This window comes from Rattus rattus, chromosome 3 (genome assembly GCF_011064425.1).
Source record: "Rattus rattus isolate New Zealand chromosome 3, Rrattus_CSIRO_v1, whole genome shotgun sequence".
Taxonomy (NCBI): Eukaryota; Metazoa; Chordata; class Mammalia; order Rodentia; family Muridae; genus Rattus; species Rattus rattus.
The window spans coordinates 34,305,974-34,323,666 of NC_046156.1; the positions used below are offsets into that span (position 1 = coordinate 34,305,974).

The window sequence follows — 17,693 nt, forward strand, 5'->3', positions numbered from 1 at the left end:
GCCATCCAACTTTCAGTTGAAAGGACGTAGGGAGACCATAAGCACAGGGTTATTATGTGCCTCTTACCAGGGGCGGACTTCTAAGTGAGGCTTCTTCCATTGCTGCGAAACACGCCACCTTCGTTTTAGATGCAGCAGACTTTAAAGGCTGGGATTACAGTACAGTCGCCCTGTGGAGTCACAAGTAAGCTGAGGTTGCTGGCATGGGAAGGCATTTCCCTTCCACTCCAAGCCCACTCTGGGCCTGAGCTCCCTGCTTGTCTGGTCCAGCACAGAGGCTAAGGTCCCAGCTTGTCACCGAGCACCTGTAAACCCTGGAGTCCCACCATCCCTTCGTGCTCTGTTCCTACCCTTCCCTAGAAGAGGAAGATTGATGACTTTTTTTTTCCCTATTCCAGAAGTCATTACCATTTGACATAGGGAGTAAAAGATTAAATGCGCCCACACTTTACTCATAGGAAATATGCAACAAGCCCTGTAAGTGCAAAGGGATAAAGACAAGTAGAGCGCTGTTGGGGGTTTAGAGACATCAGAGGTCATATAACAGTGAATTCATTCGAATCTAGGAGTCACAAACAGTAGCCATTCCTTAGGCTGTCCAGTTAGCCTGGGAGTTGGGGGTAGGGTGGAGGGGTGGGGAGGTGGGGGTTGGGGAACGTCTGTTCGTTTAAAGCATTCTGTAAAAGGATCCACACAAAATGCAACAATATGTTTTTTCTATTCTAGTTTACCTACGTTGAAAGCTTGAAGAATAAGCTCAAACTACAGGCTTTGATCTACCCGGTCCTGCAGGCTTTGGACTTCAACACACCCTCTTATCAGCAGAGCATGAATACTCCCATCCTGCCTCGCCACGTCATGGTGAGGTACTGGGTAGACTACTTCAAGGGCAACTATGACTTTGTAGAGGCAATGATTGTGAACAATCACACTTCACTTGATGTAGAAAGGGCTGCAGCCCTCAGGGCCCGTCTCGACTGGACATCCCTGTTGCCCTCATCCATCAAAAAGAACTACAAGCCTGTCTTACAGACCACAGGGGACGCCAGAATCGTCAAGGAGATCCCCCAGCTGCTGGATGCCGCTGCTTCCCCGCTCATCGCAGAGCAGGAAGTGCTTCAGGCCCTCCCGAAGACCTACATCCTCACGTGCGAGCATGATGTCCTGCGTGACGACGGGATCATGTATGCCAAGCGCCTGGAGAGTGCGGGTGTGAACGTGACCTTGGACCACTTTGAGGACGGCTTCCATGGCTGTATGATTTTCACAAGCTGGCCGACCAACTTCTCCGTGGGAATCCGGACTAGGGATAGTTACTTCAAATGGCTGGATCAAAACCTGTGATGGAGGAAACTCCTCAGACGCACGAAGCTCTTGACCTCCGTTCGCTTTGGAAAAACCTGCGCTTTTCAACCATCTGCACCTTTTCCTCGTTTCACATTAGTACTGAAATCTGTACCCTACAGACCTTATAATTATTTACAAAGTGACTCTTAACTAACGCAGTGAAAAAACATCTGAACCTGGTTTCCCAAATGCTAGGAATGGCCCCAGTTTGAGGAGCTAGAAATAGCCTTAGGTCCTGCCTCTAGCGTGTTCTTTCCAGAAGTTTTTACAGCTGTGGGTGAGGCAGTAAGTTCTGAGGAACAAAAACAACAGCAGCAACAGGACCATGTTCTGCAGTTTGCTCTGGTTGACGTGGGCTGCAGAGCAGAGTCTAGTGGACACTCTTGAGGGCAGCCCCTGGCACTGCATGTCCTCCGTCTCCCGGGGTGGTTGTGTGTCCTGTGGGAATTTTGACAGGATTTCTAGCAAGACAGATTTCTTCTCAAAAGCTTTCCTTTCTCGGGAGTATTACTCTTCTGAGCTAGATGCTGTAAATTCAGTGAAACTAAAAGAATACTTGAAAGTTAGTTTGTACTGCTATTCTCAGAAAACGTGAGGCTACGTGTACTGGTTATTTCCTTGGGAAAATCTTTTGGGAACATACGTATTTAACTGTAGAGTAAGTTTCCTATTGTGAAATAAGTAAAAGTAGAAAAATAACGGCCTGTTGTTACTTAAGAATACTCCTGGCATAAATTACTGAAAGTGGTGTGTGTATATATTTGGGATAGTAAGGAAATAAATTATGTTTAATAATAACTTAAAATTATGAGAAATGCCCGTAGAAGGCTTTGTCCATTTTTTGGCAGAAGGCCTAGTGCATTGAAAACTCAACCCTTTTCAGTTGAGTGAAAAATGGGACTATTTTGGTATAGTGGTTGTTTATTTTTTAAGTTATTTAATGTTAATATATATAGCTAAACAGGATTTTTCTGAAAAACATTATAAAAATTTTAAGATAAAAGGTATTTTAAAAAGACAACTACCATAAAGTTATATCCACATGTAATTTTGTGAGGAGATAGATAGTAATAGTAGTACCACGTGTAAGGATCAAATACTTTGATATTTATATTTATCTGCATATGCAAATTAAAATAATTAGAAACTTTTTACCTAGTAAGTCATGTTGTCCTAGGTACATGATGCTGGTTGGCTCTCCTTAATCTAAAATCTTGAGTCAGGTCTTATGATACAAGTAGAAAATTCCAGCGAGTGTTTATTTTGTATATAAAATTATTAAACCTATTGTGTGAAGTTACCCTCAGGCTATCAGATGTATAAAAAGCACAAATGAATGTCTCAATTAGATTTGGGTTCCATCCTCGAGATATTTTATTATGTATATGCAGATATTCCACCATCTAGAAAAATTAAAACCCTGGGTACTCTAGACCCCAGCTCTTCAGATGAGGGTTAGCCAACCTGTAATTTAAGAGCTTAGGTAAGACTCACCTGCTCGTCTCTGCCCACGATGGCCAGGGGAATCCTCTGGGTGAAGGGCAGATGTTAGCACTGCCTGTTTCTCTTAGTTCTCCTTCCATTCCTGTCCTGACGGTCTAACTGCCAAGCCTTACCTTCGTACAAGGTCTTCACTGCCAGTGTGGGCATCTTGGGCATATTAAGGGATTCCAGATTAGATCTGAGTTGAGCACCCTGCCCTTCTTCCTATCACTCCAGCTTCTGCTGATAATCCATGCTTCTTTAAGGGACTGTACAGAGAACACTCAGTCAAAGACATGATCCAGTTCGTCATGGAGAGAGCAGGACCTTTCCACTCCATGAAGGATGTGGTTTCCTGTTTCCAGTTTCCAGCAACAAGATAACAAGTGAAAATTTGCACACCTACTTTTCTTTTATCATAAAAGCTACTAGCACCTTGATGTACAAAACAAATGTAACTATGTGTGCGCGTGTGTACGTGTGTGTATGTGCGGTGTATGCATAAGAAAATGACTGCACAGGCAACCTTGCTGATTTGTGCTATGTGTGTATAGAAATATTGGCACAGGCTACCGTGCTGATGTGCCCACATCACTGGTCTTCCTTTTATCTAAAATCTGAGAGTAGAATAACTTGATCTTTGAGGCCTCTTCCAATGTTAGTCTTTTCTAAGGTAATTTTTAGTAGGTCATAATTCGGTATACACTAATACTCATCTCTAAAGACTGACTTTACTTATAAATTTTTTTAAATTGGCCATATAGCATTAATGCCTCCACAGAGTTACCATTGTTAACTATAATTTAGGATATAATTTGATGCCCATCTTCAGCCGAGGTTGTTATGGGGGGAGAGGGGGAGATCACAGAGTGTTTTCTAAACCTGATGTTTTTGTTACTATTTGAGTGACAGCCATCTTTTCAAGGTGCTGGGCATGGAACCCAGGCCTTAGATACTTGGCAAGTGCTTTATCCCTGAGCTACACCTGAAGCTCTATTGCTGGTCTCTTCCGCGCCAGTTAAAGGTCGGCACTATATATTGACTTTATCTACCTCTGAGAAGGAGGAAAATATAACTATCCAGAGTTTCTCAAAATGGCATTTCTCTTCCCAAACTATGAGCCAAATTCTGCAGAAATCATCAACAGTAAATGATGTCCGATGTCTGAAGAGGTCTCAGAGATGCAAAGAGGACATAGGCTGCAAAGGGGCCACCCACTGCATTTGATGGCATACTTGAGTTTCCTTTCTCTCTAGGGCTTTATTCTTAGAGGTATGTTACGCTCCACAGCAGGCTAACAGCAGATCTCTTCAGTCTATGACGGCTTGGCCTCGCTTCCCTGTGTTATGGAAAGGTCACACTGTGGAATACTGAAGGGAGATCTTGAGGTGCTGCAGAGTACAGTGAAGCAGGAATCCTCTTGGTGTCCATTTGCAAGGACTCACAGACTTACAGAATGATGCCGAATGGAATGTTTTGTGCATGACCTTTTAACCTTTGACTTTTGCCAATTCCCCGCTGCAAGGGGAAAGGCAGATTTTATGAAGAGTTTTAGGAATTAAATACATTTTATAGAATGAAAACCCAGTATGGTACTGGGGAAGTTTATTTATGCTTGCAGTCTTGTTTGGAAATAAAACGGGTCCATCTGGAAGCTTGCCTCCGGCCTTCCCTTGCCTACACTGTCTGGTTCCAACGGGAACCACTGACCCCTTTCTTTCTTTGTATCCAGGTCACAGCCCAACTTTTCTTCCCCTAGATAAACTGTAATTTTGTCACAGACAGGTGGTTCTGTGACCTTCCGGATGATACTAATTCCCGCTGTCCAAGCGAAGCCTTCTGTGGACAGACTCTGGAGTCCCATGTCTGTCCTCCGTGCTGATATTAGAAAAGATGAGTGGGCTTGAACCACTCATGGTATCAGTATCAATAGTGAAAACAAATTCTAAAGCCGGTCATGTTTCCCCAATGTGTTATGCTAAGTTCATATCACTCACTCAGTCCATTATCATCAAGGTGGAGCATGGCAGCACCCGGGTAGGCATGGAACAGGAGGAGCTGAGAGTTCTACGTCTTCATCTGAAGGCTGCTAGGAGAATACTGCCTTCCAGACAGCTAGGAGTCTCAGTCACTGTTCTGTTGCTGAGAAGAACCATGACCAAGGCAACTGTTGCAAGACAGAGTAACTGGGGGCCTGCTTGCGGTGGTCTCAGCGGTTTGGTCCGTTACCAGCATGATACATTCCACTCTCTGGCCCCCATAGGCTTGTAGCCATACTGTGAAAATGCATTCAACGCACCTTCAGAAAGACCCCGTAGTCCCACAGTCTCAACGCTGTTTCAAAGCCCAAAGTCTCTCTGAGCTCATAGCAATCTCTTAACTGAAACCCCCCATAAAATCAACATAAAAAAGCAGACCACATGATTCCAACATAGGGCACAGGATATACCTTACCACTCCCAAAGGGATGGAAGGCAGCGTAGTGAGGAAATGCTAGACCAAAGCAAGGCTGCAAACCAGCTGAGCAATCTTCAAATTCTGTGTTCACGTCTGATGTCAAAGCACTCTTCAGATGGAAAACCCCTTTAAGCCTTGCTGACAACTGCACACTTCTCTCTCCTGGGCTGGTTCCACACCTTGTTTACAGCTCTCCTCGTCAGCTGTCCCGTGGCTATGGCATCTCCATCATCTTGGGGTTTCCACTGAAGTCCAGGCTTCACCTTCATGCTTCACACATGGCCTCTCTGGGCCTCCATGCAGAGATAGCTCTGACATACGTCTGGCCTCAGCAGCTTTCTTTAGGTGGAGAGGGAGATTTCATAACATCTGTGATAGCTTGTATATGCTTGGCCCAGGGAGTGGCACTATTTGGAGGTGTGGCCTGGTTGGAGTAGGTGTGTCACTGTGGGCATGGGCTTTGAGACCCTCATCCTGGCTGCCTGGAAGCTAGTTTTCTCCTACCTGCCTTCAGATGAAGATGTAGAGCTCTCAGCTCCTCTGCACCATCCCTGCCTGGGTGCTGCCATGCTCCACCTTGATGATAATGGACTGAACCTCTGAACTTGTAAGCCAGCCCCAATTAAATGTTGTCCTCATGAGACTTGCCTTGGTCATGGTGTCTGATCACAGCAGTAAAACCCTAACTAAGACACTCTTTTCCTTCTATCTTTGACTCCAAAGACAGAACCACATGGGCTAAGTTGCCAAATTCTGCTGCTTGCTGGAGTTGGACTTGGCCCCCTTGTTCAGTTCCCTCGGCATCAGCTTTCCTCCCTGACATCATCACTCTCTCTAACCTATTTCATATCAGCCTTTTCTTTAAATCTGTGTGTGTGTGTGTGTGTGTGTGTGTGTGTGTGTGTGTCCACTGAACTTATCTCTTTTATGCTTTTTGGTGCTCCTTTTCTCAAACTATACATTTTTTTTTTATTTCTCATTGTCTCATTGTCCAGCTTGCTCCTTTTCATTAGAGATCTCTGTAATCCTGGCCACTAAAAACTACACAACATAATCAATACTAGAGTATCTTGAAGTCTCCTCTGCCAATGCCATTGATTGAAAACTCTCTAGTATAGCCTCAGGTAGATTCTGTGGTGGTGGCAGAACAAGGGAAAAAAAGCCATATTCTTCACAAAATATCACAAGAATAACTCTCTAAACAAATTACTAACATTCTTTCCCTATGATACCTCTTGATCTGGGCTGCCATGATATCTACATTTCTCTGAGCACCACAGTCTTCCACACTCCTCTTGGGATGACCCATTGAAAGTGTTCAAGTGCCTGTCTAGCCCAAAATCCCAAAGTTTATATTTCTAGAACAAACAGCATGATCAGGCATGTCACAGTAACACCCCACTTCTGTTACCAACTCCTGTTTCAGTCACTGTTCTATTGCTCTGAAGAAACACCATGACCAAAGCAACTGTGACAAGATAAAGTAATTGAGTGCTTACTTGCAGTTTCAGAGGTTTAGTTCATTATCATCATATTGGGGAGCATGGCTGGAGGCACACAGGTCCTAGAGCAGTAGCTAAGAGGTATATTCTGATCATAGACAAGACAGACAGACAGGCAGACTGACTGACTCTGGGCTTGACATCGGCTTTTGAAACCTCTAAACCCACCCCCAGAGACACACTTCCTCCAACAAACCACACCTCTTAATCCTAATCTTTTACATAGTGCCCTTCCTGGTAACCAAATATATGAGCTTATGGAGGCTATTCTTATTCAATCCACAACAAATATAGGAATTGAGAAAGTCTCTCTGGTCTGATCGGTCTATATTGGTATCTGTGGTGGTTTGAGTAGGAATGGCCCCATACACTCATGTGTTTGAAAACTTGGTCTACAATATGGTCTTGTTAGATTAGGTGTGGCTTTGTTGGAGGAAGTGTATCCCTAGGGGGTGGCCTTTGAGGTCTCAGAATCTCAAGCTGTTTCGCTGCCTGCTGCCTGCAGATCCAGATGTAGAACTCTCAGTTCTTTCTTTTTCTTTTCATTTTCATCTTTGTTTAGTGTGTGTAAGGCCTGCACGCCACTGTGAGCGCATAAAGGACTCGGTTCTTCTGGTTCTGGCTGGCACCAGGCTGGCTCCTGGGAGGAGGTGCCCACACTCACACTACAGCTTCTTGTTCTTGCTCAGCCTCTTGTGACGCCAGATGTTCTGTTTGCGAAGCAGTCGCCAGTACTCTCGGAACTCTGGTTCTAGTTCCTCTAGCTTTTTGGGGGGACCCAGGTCCACCTAGAACAGTCATGTCGGGTACTCGGAGTCTGGCTTCAGAGCCACCTCCTGGCCTTTCTTGTAGATGTTGACCTCCATGGCATGTGTGGTGAACTGAGAGGGGTCTGTGCACACCTCGGGGTCCTTCAGGGCCTCAGCGGCCACGCCACCCTTGCCACCCTTGCTGACTGACTTCTTGGCATATTCCCAGATAAAGATTCTCCAAGTCTCCCGGGGACCGCTAGCGCCCGGGGATGCCAGCGGGCCCACACCCGGGTTGCCCCGAGGAGACTGGCGGCCGCCAGGATGCTCGCCGGCCGCTCACACGTGCATGAACTCTCAGTTCTTTCTCCAGCACCAAGCCTGCCTGCCTGCCTGCTGCCAAGTTTCCTGTCATGATGGTAATGGGCTAGACCTCTCAAACTCTAAGCCAGCCCCATTAAATATTTTTCTTTATATGAGTTACCATGGTTATAGTGCCTCTTCACTGTAATAAAACTCTAGCTAGGACCATATCAAATGGTCACATACCACTTGACACATATTTGTAATACCAGCCTTCACTGTGCAGGGGTAAGGCAGGAAGATCGTGGGTTTGAGACCTTGGCACATGTAAGAAAAGGATGAGACATAGTTTCATATAGCCCTGGCTGGTCTCAATGTTGCTTTGTGGCTGAGGACAATCTTGAACTTCTTAGTCCTTATTCTTCCACCTCCTCGGGCTGGAATTATAGTTGTGTGTCACCATGCCCAGTTTCCACAGCCAACTTTCAAAAAATGTTTGCTGCAGAAAAATACTCCTCTCCCCAAAATTCATTTTTTTAAGAATTATATAATTATTCTCTGCGCTTCTAACAAGTTAGTGTCAAATACAGTTAAGGCACGGTGATGTGAGGGTCAGATGAACAAGGGCATCCTTGACTACACAGCAAGTTCATGCCCAGTTTTGGCTACTGAGGTTCTGTTGAAAAGAGAGAAGAAACTTATTAGCTACAAAACAAAGATATTTTCTAAATAAATAAAAATACTGACTGTGCGTTTAAAACAAACGTCCTTTTGTTCTTCACAGTGTTAGGGTCAGTCTCAGGCCTCAGGTATCCTCAACAGGAGCTACATCCCAGGCCCTCAGGGTGCTAACCCATGGCCTATGAATGATCTGACAACGTTCCTTGGAAAGGCTTAGAGTATGAGGGATGTAAGAGCAAGTGTTGCGATAAACCTTCCACCACACGAGGTTCGGACACACTTAGCTCCTAGGTTAGCCTGGGTCTCACAGCACAGTGCTGCTCAGTTGCTATCTCTCTCACCTTTGTTCTACATAGCCCTGCTGCAACTGTTATCCCTTACCCACGGCTACACTGTAGCTGCCTTCAGACACACCAGAAGATCGCATTGGATCCTATTATAGATGGTTGTGAGCCACCATGTGGTCATGGATTTGAACTCAGGACCTCTGGAAGAGCAGTCAGTGCTCTTAACTGCTGAGCCATCTCTCCAGACCCCTCACCCACATCTGAATTTTTAAAGTTTTCTGTATTTACACAGAAAACTCCTCTCCCCCCCCCCATGATCATGGTGGCACACATTTTTAATTCCAACAGAGGTAGGTGGACCTCTGTGAATTCAAAGCCAGACCACTATGTAGCAAGTTCCAGAGCAACCAGGACTACATAGTGATTTGAGGCCCTGTCTCAAAACAAAACGTGGGTCACAAGTCTTGAACTGAGGTTGTCAAGTTTGGCACCAAGTGAATATACCCAATGGTCCAGCTTGCTGCTTCCTCCCCTTTTAAAATTAATTTCTTTTTTTTTTTTTATAAATTTATTTTTTAAGATTTTATTTTATTGTATGAGTACACTGTAGCTGCCTTCAGACACACCAGAAGAGGGCATCAGATCTCATTACAGATGGTTGTGAGCCACCATGTGGATGCTTGGATTTGAACTCAGGACCTCAGGAAGAGCAGTTGGTGCTCTTAACCACTGAGCCATCTCTCCAGCCCCCTAAAATTAATTTCTTAATAGGTGTTTAAATATCCTAGGCTGCTCCCAAACTCATTGTGTAGCTGAGTGTCAGGTGCAGCATGGCGCATGGTTGCGAGACAACTGATGCTTGGCAGTCCAGGGTCACTCTGAACCTCTGATCCTCTTGTTTCTGCTGGGATTACAGCGGTGATCCATTTTACCCAGCATTGTTTGCATTGTTAAGATTAAAACCCTCCTCCTCCTCCTCCTCCTCCTCCTCCTCCTCCTCCTCCTCCTCCTCCTCCTCCTCCTCCTCCTCCTCCTCCTCCCTCCTCCTCCTCCTCCTGCTGCTGCTGCTGCTGCTGCTGCTGCTGCCGCAAACTCCCTGCGAGGTTGAAGATCAGGTTGAGCTTGTGAATCTCCCGCTCCACCTCCTCAGTGTTGGGATTACAGGTGTGCGCCATCATGCCAGGTTTACATAGCTTCCTGTGTGCCAAGCAAGTACTCAACCAAGTTAACCGGGTCCCTCTCTCCCTTGTTGTTGTATAAGACAGGGTTTCACTTTGCGTCCCATACTAACTCAGATGCACTACGCTGTAGCGCTCTCCATAAGCCTCCTGCCTGAGCCTCTAAGGTGCTGTCCTTTAGGTGTGTCCTATCATTCTTGGTTTAAGGGACTTTTTTTGGCAGATGTTTTTCTTTCTACCCAGTGCTTTAAATCTTATTTCGTGAAAACAAAACAAAACACTGAAGTCCACAATAGATGTATAAAAGATTTAAAAAGAAAGAAAGAAAGAAAAAGAAAAAGAAGAAAAGAAAAAGAAGAAAAGAAAAATGTGTCCAGCAGGTGCCAGCAGAGGGCGCCCGTGAAAGCCAGTGATGTTAGCCACCTCACATGTATGCTGTTTTCCTCAAAATTGAAAAGAAATCATTTCCAAGTAGCTTTCTTTTATTTACAAACGATGAGCAAGAAGCAGTGTCATATTTTGTCACAGAACAAATTAAATTATGTATGGTTTTGCAGTAGAGGGAAATTTTTGAATTCTCCTGACTACCTGAAAGAAAATGAGTTTTCCAAACACGACAACCAGGACTCACCCTGGTCCTTTTTCAAATCCTGACTCATCCCTCTGCCCATCACAGGGTTTCAGCTTTTTAAATTTTATATTATTTCTGTGGTTTTATTCAGGGAGGATATATTTGCTATCCACTTTGGGGGAAATGGCGTTCTGTGTTTCGAAGGCCTGTTCATTGTAGTGGGAGAGAACAGGACGGCTTTGTTGTGCTGTTGGAAGACCCCGTGCACTGCATCGTGCTTCCTCCGATGTGAAGGAACCACCTCAGAAAATATCAAGTGACAAGAGGCTGCGTGGCCTTCCCAAGTCAAAACACCATGTCCGTTCCAGCAAAGCTCAGCAGAGAGATCTGTGAGATGGCCACAAAACAAACAAACAAACAAAAACAAAAACAAAAACTCTCAACCAGTGAGTCATCTCCAACACCCCCCTCCCCCCAACACACACCCCCAAGCCAGTATTTCTAAAATGTCACCCTGCATATGGGAGTCAGTCCTGCATCTAGTTGGGATGCAGATTCCTGTTCAGAAGGTCGAGGTAGCCCAGAGGTTTTCTTCTCTGGAAAGGCAAGCCTGGTGTTGAGCATCAGCAGAGCAAGGGAGCATCAGGGACCTTTTTATTTTCACACATGTATACAACCGATGTTCAGGAGAGAGTGGCAAAAGATAGGAAGCAATTTTCGGAGAGATTACCTGTGGCTTGTTAATGTTTTTGTTGTGGAAAGGAAGAGTAAATTGTTTTTTTCTTTTTAAATAGAAAAAGCAAATATACAACTCAGAATGGATTTGAGGCAAATTGTGCCACAGTAGATTTTCTCTGACTGTTTAAGCAAAGTTTTAAAACACAAACAACAATAATAGAAAATGTAAGGTCAGCATGCCAAAAAATGATGTAGGTCAGGGGTGTGACTCAGTGATAGACGGCTTATCTAACATACGTGAAGCCTGAGTTTGTTGGATCCCGAGGACCCCAGGGATCAAGTGTGATAATGAACACCTCTAATCCAAGTGCTTGGGGGAGTGTAGACAGGGGAATTAGAAGTTCAAGGTCGTACAATGAGTTCATGGCCAGCCCTGTGTACCTGAGATTCAGTCTCAGAAACAAATAGGCTAGTAGTATATTTTTAGTTACTGTTTTCATCCATCTGAGCCAAGATAATGGACATAGATATTGTACCAGAACTACACTTATTATTTCTGCTAAGTGCCATTGAAATTGAAGAGCAATTGCTCCTGTAGTAGAAGAGAGCTAGTTTGCCTGTGTGAAACAGAACAACATCTACTTGCTTTCAGTATCTGTCCCGCAAAAAACACCAGGCACAAGATTTAGCCTCCAGACCCTACACACTCAATGTCCTCCTTCCAGACCAATCACGACCCTTCTTTGCTTGGCTATGGACCAGAAGGTCTGACCAATGCAGATGACATGAGGGTCTCTGTTGATTCTAGTTCAGGAGTTGGGAGGCCTAGGCAGAAGGATGAAGTCAAAGAGATCACACCTGGCTGGTTCCTCTGACGCTGACCCATGAAGGGACATGGCTGATGTCAAGAATGAGGAACTAATTCTCTCTCTGCTTACTAGGCCTTGATGAGAGCTCCTGTGAATACTAAACCCAGCACTGGCTCTCTCTCTCTCTCTCTCTCTCTCTCTCTCTCTCTCTCTCTCTCTCTCTCTGTGTGTGTGTGTGTGTGTGTGTGTGTGTGTGTGTGTGCGGCGTGACGCATGCAATGTGTTTTATTTGTTGGTTTTTGTCTACTTGACACAAATGATTTAGGAAGAGGGAAACTCAATTGTGACAACTCAGATTGACTTATAGGTAAGTCTGTAGTGTATTTTTTAATATTACTGTTAATATGGGAGGACCCAGGCCACTGTGGGCAATGCCATCCATGGGCAGGTGGTCCTGGCCTATATAAGGAAATACACTGAGCAAGCCAGAGAGAACAAACCAAAGATCATCTTTCTTCTGGTTCTAGCCTTGACTTCCCTCAGTGACCGACTGTGATCTTGACAGTGATGGTGGGTATTGTCAACTGGTCAGAATCTAGATTCCCCCTAGATGACAAACTCCTGGGTGTGCCTGCGTGTCTTTTTAGATTAAGTTAATTGAGTGGGAAGGCTAGCCTTGCATGACAGTCTCATGGTCTGACTCCCCAACGGAAGACAAAAACAAGCAAGCACCAGCCGTTCATCTCTCTCAGCTCCCTGTCCACGGACACAATGTGAGCAGATACCCTACACATCTGCTGCTGTGACTTCTCCACCAGGCTGGACTGAGCCCCCAAACGCTGAGCCATGATAGGCCATTCCTCCTTAAGTTAATTTTGCCAGTCAAGAAGGAGAAGAACAGAGCTTGTTGAGAAAACACAGAAACAGGAGGCCTGGAACAAACATGGCTGGGAGGAAGGGAATGGTATAGAAGCAGGAGACGAAGTTTACCACCAGATAGAGTTCCCTACTTCAAGACTTCCCTGGGGTTTAGCCCTATTATCCACATGCATTCTACGATTGCGCCCCAAGTTGGTTGCTAGGATTGAGACTCTAGACAGGCTTGTTTCAGCCAAGCTTGGATTATTTCTTCCAGTTCTGCTGAGTGGGAGTAGAATAACAAGATAATGCAATGAACAATGTTCTATCTGCCCTCACGGTCAACGTTTGTTCTTTTCACTGGGCCCATAATAAATTTGTGTCCCAAACAGCACATGAAGTTCCACGTAGCCAAATTAAAGTGACCTCTAAGCCCCAATGACGCGGTTGCTTTTATTTATGTTTTTCCAGTTCTGAAATTGGCATGACGTAATAGAGGGAAATTGCTGTAAACCAAAGGGAACATGGTCGCTGTGGATGGAGTGATGTGCCCTCCTTCCTCCTTGGCTTGGCTGACATGATCGGTACATCAGAGACAAAAGAAGTTGTATGATTCGTTAATTTCAAAACGTAAGATAGAGGAGCTCGTCAAACACTGATATCACAGTGTGTGGTTTAGCTTTCATTTAAGATTGTAGATACATTTCAAAGACATTAAAAGCCACTAGATGCACATCCTTGTGCTGGACTAATGGCACACTCACAATCCCAGCATGCTGAATGTAGAGGCAGGAGGGCCACAAGCTCAAGGCCACCCTTCCCTGCATATGAAATTCAAACACATCCAGACCCAGTCTCAAAACCAAAACCAAAACCAAGGTACTCTGGATCATTTCCTATTTCTAAACTGTTTTCTAAGTTTCCTGAAGTTCTAAGGACAAAACAATATTTGTAAAAAGAAAATACTGCAGAAAATCTAGAGGGAAACACTAGCAATAAGTAACAGGATATACCGAACACTCATATTTGTGATGACTACATCACAAATATTTCCCCAATAATCTTTAATCTTTTGTGATTTATGAGTCAGGAAATTGATAAATTAATTAGTTTACTCACAGGCACATATGTTTGAATCTTGGCTCTTCAGAGAAATTGGAATATATTCTTTGTATAAATGTATTTTTAAGATATGTATATGTTTATTTTAAATTCTTAATTTTCGTGCATTGCATGGTTAAGTGTAAGCATGCAGCACTTGTGTTTGGGTGTCCAGAGAGGCCAGAGGAGGCCATTAGGTCACTTGGTGTCTTAGTTAGGGTTTCTATTGCTGTGAAGAGACACCATGACCGTGGCGACTCTTATAAAAGAAAACATTTCTTTCACTTCTTTCTTTCTCTCTCTCTCTTTCTTTTTCCTTATTCATTCATTCATTCATTCATTCATTCATTCATTCATTCATTCATTCACTTTGCATCCCAATTGCAGACCCTCTCTTCCCAATCCTCCCTCACATGACCCTGCCCACCCCCTTTCCTTCAACTCCTGAGATGGAGGAGGTCCCCCTGGGTATCAACCTCCTGACCACAGGAAGCAGCCACTTGAGGATCCATATCCTCACTGCTGGGAGTCTCAGCTAGACTCACCCTCATAGACACCCTGGAGCCTTCCCCATCCCTGGTCTCTGTCACAGGACATAGAGATGCACTCCTCCCCTCCCCATCCTCACCCAGGTCCAGCCAGTTTCCATCTCTCCCCATCCCAGTTCCCTCCCTCTGTTCACCTCCAATGTCTATTTCCCCTTCTGAGTGAGAGTCAAGCATCCTCCCTTGGGTCTTCCTTGTTTTATTTTGGCTTCTTGGGTCTGTGGATTGTAGTGTGGTTAATTTGCGCTTTGTGGATAATATTCCCTTATAAGTGTGTGGGGTGGAGGACCATGAAAGGAAGCATGGTAAGGTCGAGCTAGGCCTTGAAGCCCGGAGACCTAGAAGGATGGTAGGAGCCACCTGCCTAACCCAGGCCCCTGTCGATAGCCACAGCCCCCCATAGGGTCACATTAATGAGAGGAATCTCAGGCCAAGCCGATAGGAAGCATCTGCAGTCAGACCCAACCTACCCTGCAACTGTATATAAAATTCTATCTAGGAGGAATAAAGTTGTGCGAGAATTACTCAGTTGTCTGTGAGCATCTGCACACAAGAGCTGTAACACTGCCTGGGAAAAGACTCTATGAGATAACCTATCACACCAAGGTTTCTGAAACCAGCCAGCTGTTACATCAGGCTCACCTCCAAGCCTTTGATACACTCTTTTTCTGGTAACAGATCACCCCCTACCCCCCAACCCCTGACTTCCTGTTAGCACAGTCAACACACATTACACTTAGTGGTGAAAAAGAGATTCAGGAACTGTGCAACCCCTTTCAACTACTTTTTAAAATTGTTTTGAACTTACGTGTGTGTGTGTGTGTGTGTGTGTGTGTGTATTGTGTCACACACATGTGCACACATGTATGTACCATGCATGGAAGTGTGCTTTGGAAACCAGAAGAGGGGTGAACTCCTTGAATTGTAAATACAGGCAGCGTTGGGAGTCTGATTGACGTGTGTGCTGGGACCTGAACGCAGAGCAGAAAGAAAGAGGTTAACCACTGAGTCATTCCCCAGGGGACCCCCTGTAATCTCAGCACAGCTAAAGGAAGGAGGATGTAGAGTCTGAAGCCAGATTGGGCTATGTAAGTAAGACCCAGCCTTTAAGTTCCCTTCCCCTACACATGAAAAGAATGCATGTTTACGTTTAGAGTTTTAGATTGGTTGGCAACAGCATTTCCAGTCACCATTAGCTTTTTATATTGTATTATATACATTCCATATACTGTATAACATTAATATTTTGGATCCTGCATTCATATGTGTAATAATTTGCATGTAACTTGGATACAAGGTATATGAATTTTTTATTATTAATTTTTATTTATATGAGTACACTGTAGCTCTTCTTCAGACACACCAGAAGAGGGCATCGAATCCCACACAGATGGTTGTGGTTGGGCATGTGGTTGCTGGGAATTGAACTCAGAGCCTCCAAGCGAGCAGTCACTGCCCCCACTGAGCTGTGGCCCTCCAGCCCCAGTATATGACTCTTTTTTTAAATGTTTTTTTTGCATTTTTATTGAATTGTGTATTTATTTACATTTCAAATGTTATTCCTTTTCCCGGGTTCCTGTTCATCAGCCCCCTAATTCCTCCCCTCCCCTTCTATATGTGTGTTCCCCTCTATATCCATCCCCATTACAGCTCCCCCAACAATCCCTTACACTGGGGGTCCAACTTGGCAGGCCAAGGGCTTCCTTCCACTGGTGCTCCAACAAGGTTATTCACTGCTACCTACGCAGTTGGAGTCAGGGTCAGTCCAAGGTCTTGGTAGGGTTTAGTCTCTCTGAAGCTCTGGTTGTTGGCATTGTTGTTCTTATGGGGTTGCGCTTCCTTCAGCTCTTTTGGTCCTTTCACAGATTCCTCCAATGGGGTCCTGTTCAGTTCAGTAGTTTTCCATGTTAGTCATTTCAGAGTTTAAGTATATTTTCACAGTAGTTTCTCAGGAGATCTACATCCTGTTCCCAGCATGCACTTTTTAGCTTCATCCATGTTATCTAGTTTTGGTGGCTGTATATATATGGGCCACATGTGGGACAGGCTCTGAATGGCCATTTCTTCAGTCACTGCTCTAAATTTTGCCTCTGTATCCCCTCCTATGGATATTTTTATTCCCCTTTTAAGAGGAGTGAAGCATTCACATTTTGATCATCCTTCTTGAGTTTCATGTGGTCCGTGCATTGCATCTTGGGTAATTTGAGTGTTTGGACTAATATCCACTTATCAGTGAGTGCATACCATATGTATTATTTTGTGATTGGGTTACCTCACTCAAGATGATATTTTCCAGTTCCATCCATTTGCCTATGAATTTCATGAAGTCAATGTTTTTGATAGCTAAGTAGTACTCCATTGTGTAGATGTATCACATTTTCTGTATCCATTCCTCTGTTGAGAGACATCTGAGATCTTTCCAGCTCCTGGCTATTATAAATAAGGCTGCTATAAACATAGCAGAGCATGTGTCTTACTTGTATGTGGAAGCATCATTTGGGTATATGCACAGGTGTGCTATGATTGGGTCCTCAGGTAGTGCAATTCCAAATTTTCTGAGGAACCTCCACATGATTTCCAGAATGGTTATGCCAGCTTGCAATCTGACCAACAATGGAGGAGTGTTCCTCTTTATCCACATCCTCACCAGCATCTGTTGTCACCTGAGTTTTTTATCTTAACCATTCTGACTGGTGTGAGGTGGAATCTCAGAGTTGTTTTGATTTGCATTTCCCTGATGACTAAGGATGTTGAACATTTCTTTAGGTCCTTCTCAGCCATTTGATATTCCTCATCTGTGAATTCTTTGTTTAGCTCTGAACCCCATTTTTAATAGGGTTATTTGTCTCTCTGGAGTCTAACTTCTTGAGTTCTTTGTATATTTTGTATATTAGCCCTCTATCATATGTAGGATTGGTAAAGATCTTATCTCAATCTGCTGGTTGCCATTTTGTCCTAATCACAGTGTCCTTTGTTTTACAGAAGCTTTGCAGTTTTATGAGGTCCCATTTGTTGGTTCTTGATCTTAGAGCATAAGCCATTGGTGTTCTGTTCAGGAAATTTTCTCCAGTGCCCATGTGTTTGAGACTCACCCAATTTTTTTTTTCTATTAGTTTGAGTGTATCTAGTTTGATGTGGAGGTCCT

General features: G+C 44.3%; 1 protein-coding gene and 1 pseudogene across 2 annotated transcripts in view; one reads left to right on the top strand and one right to left on the bottom strand.

Annotated features, from left to right (window-relative positions):
* Nceh1 (neutral cholesterol ester hydrolase 1) overlaps positions 1–4,483 on the top strand; it is a 65,065-nt gene extending 60,582 nt beyond the window's left edge. For both annotated transcript variants that reach the window (XM_032897366.1, XM_032897367.1), the window contains exon 5: positions 727–4,483. In XM_032897366.1, coding sequence (XP_032753257.1) covers positions 727–1,344 — 618 coding nt within the window. In that variant the 3' untranslated portion in view covers positions 1,345–4,483. The remainder of the gene's footprint in view (positions 1–726) is intronic.
* A 2,908-nt stretch (positions 4,484–7,391) lies between these two features.
* LOC116895740 lies at positions 7,392–9,983 on the bottom strand (annotated as a pseudogene).
* Positions 9,984–17,693: the final 7,710 nt, after the last annotated feature.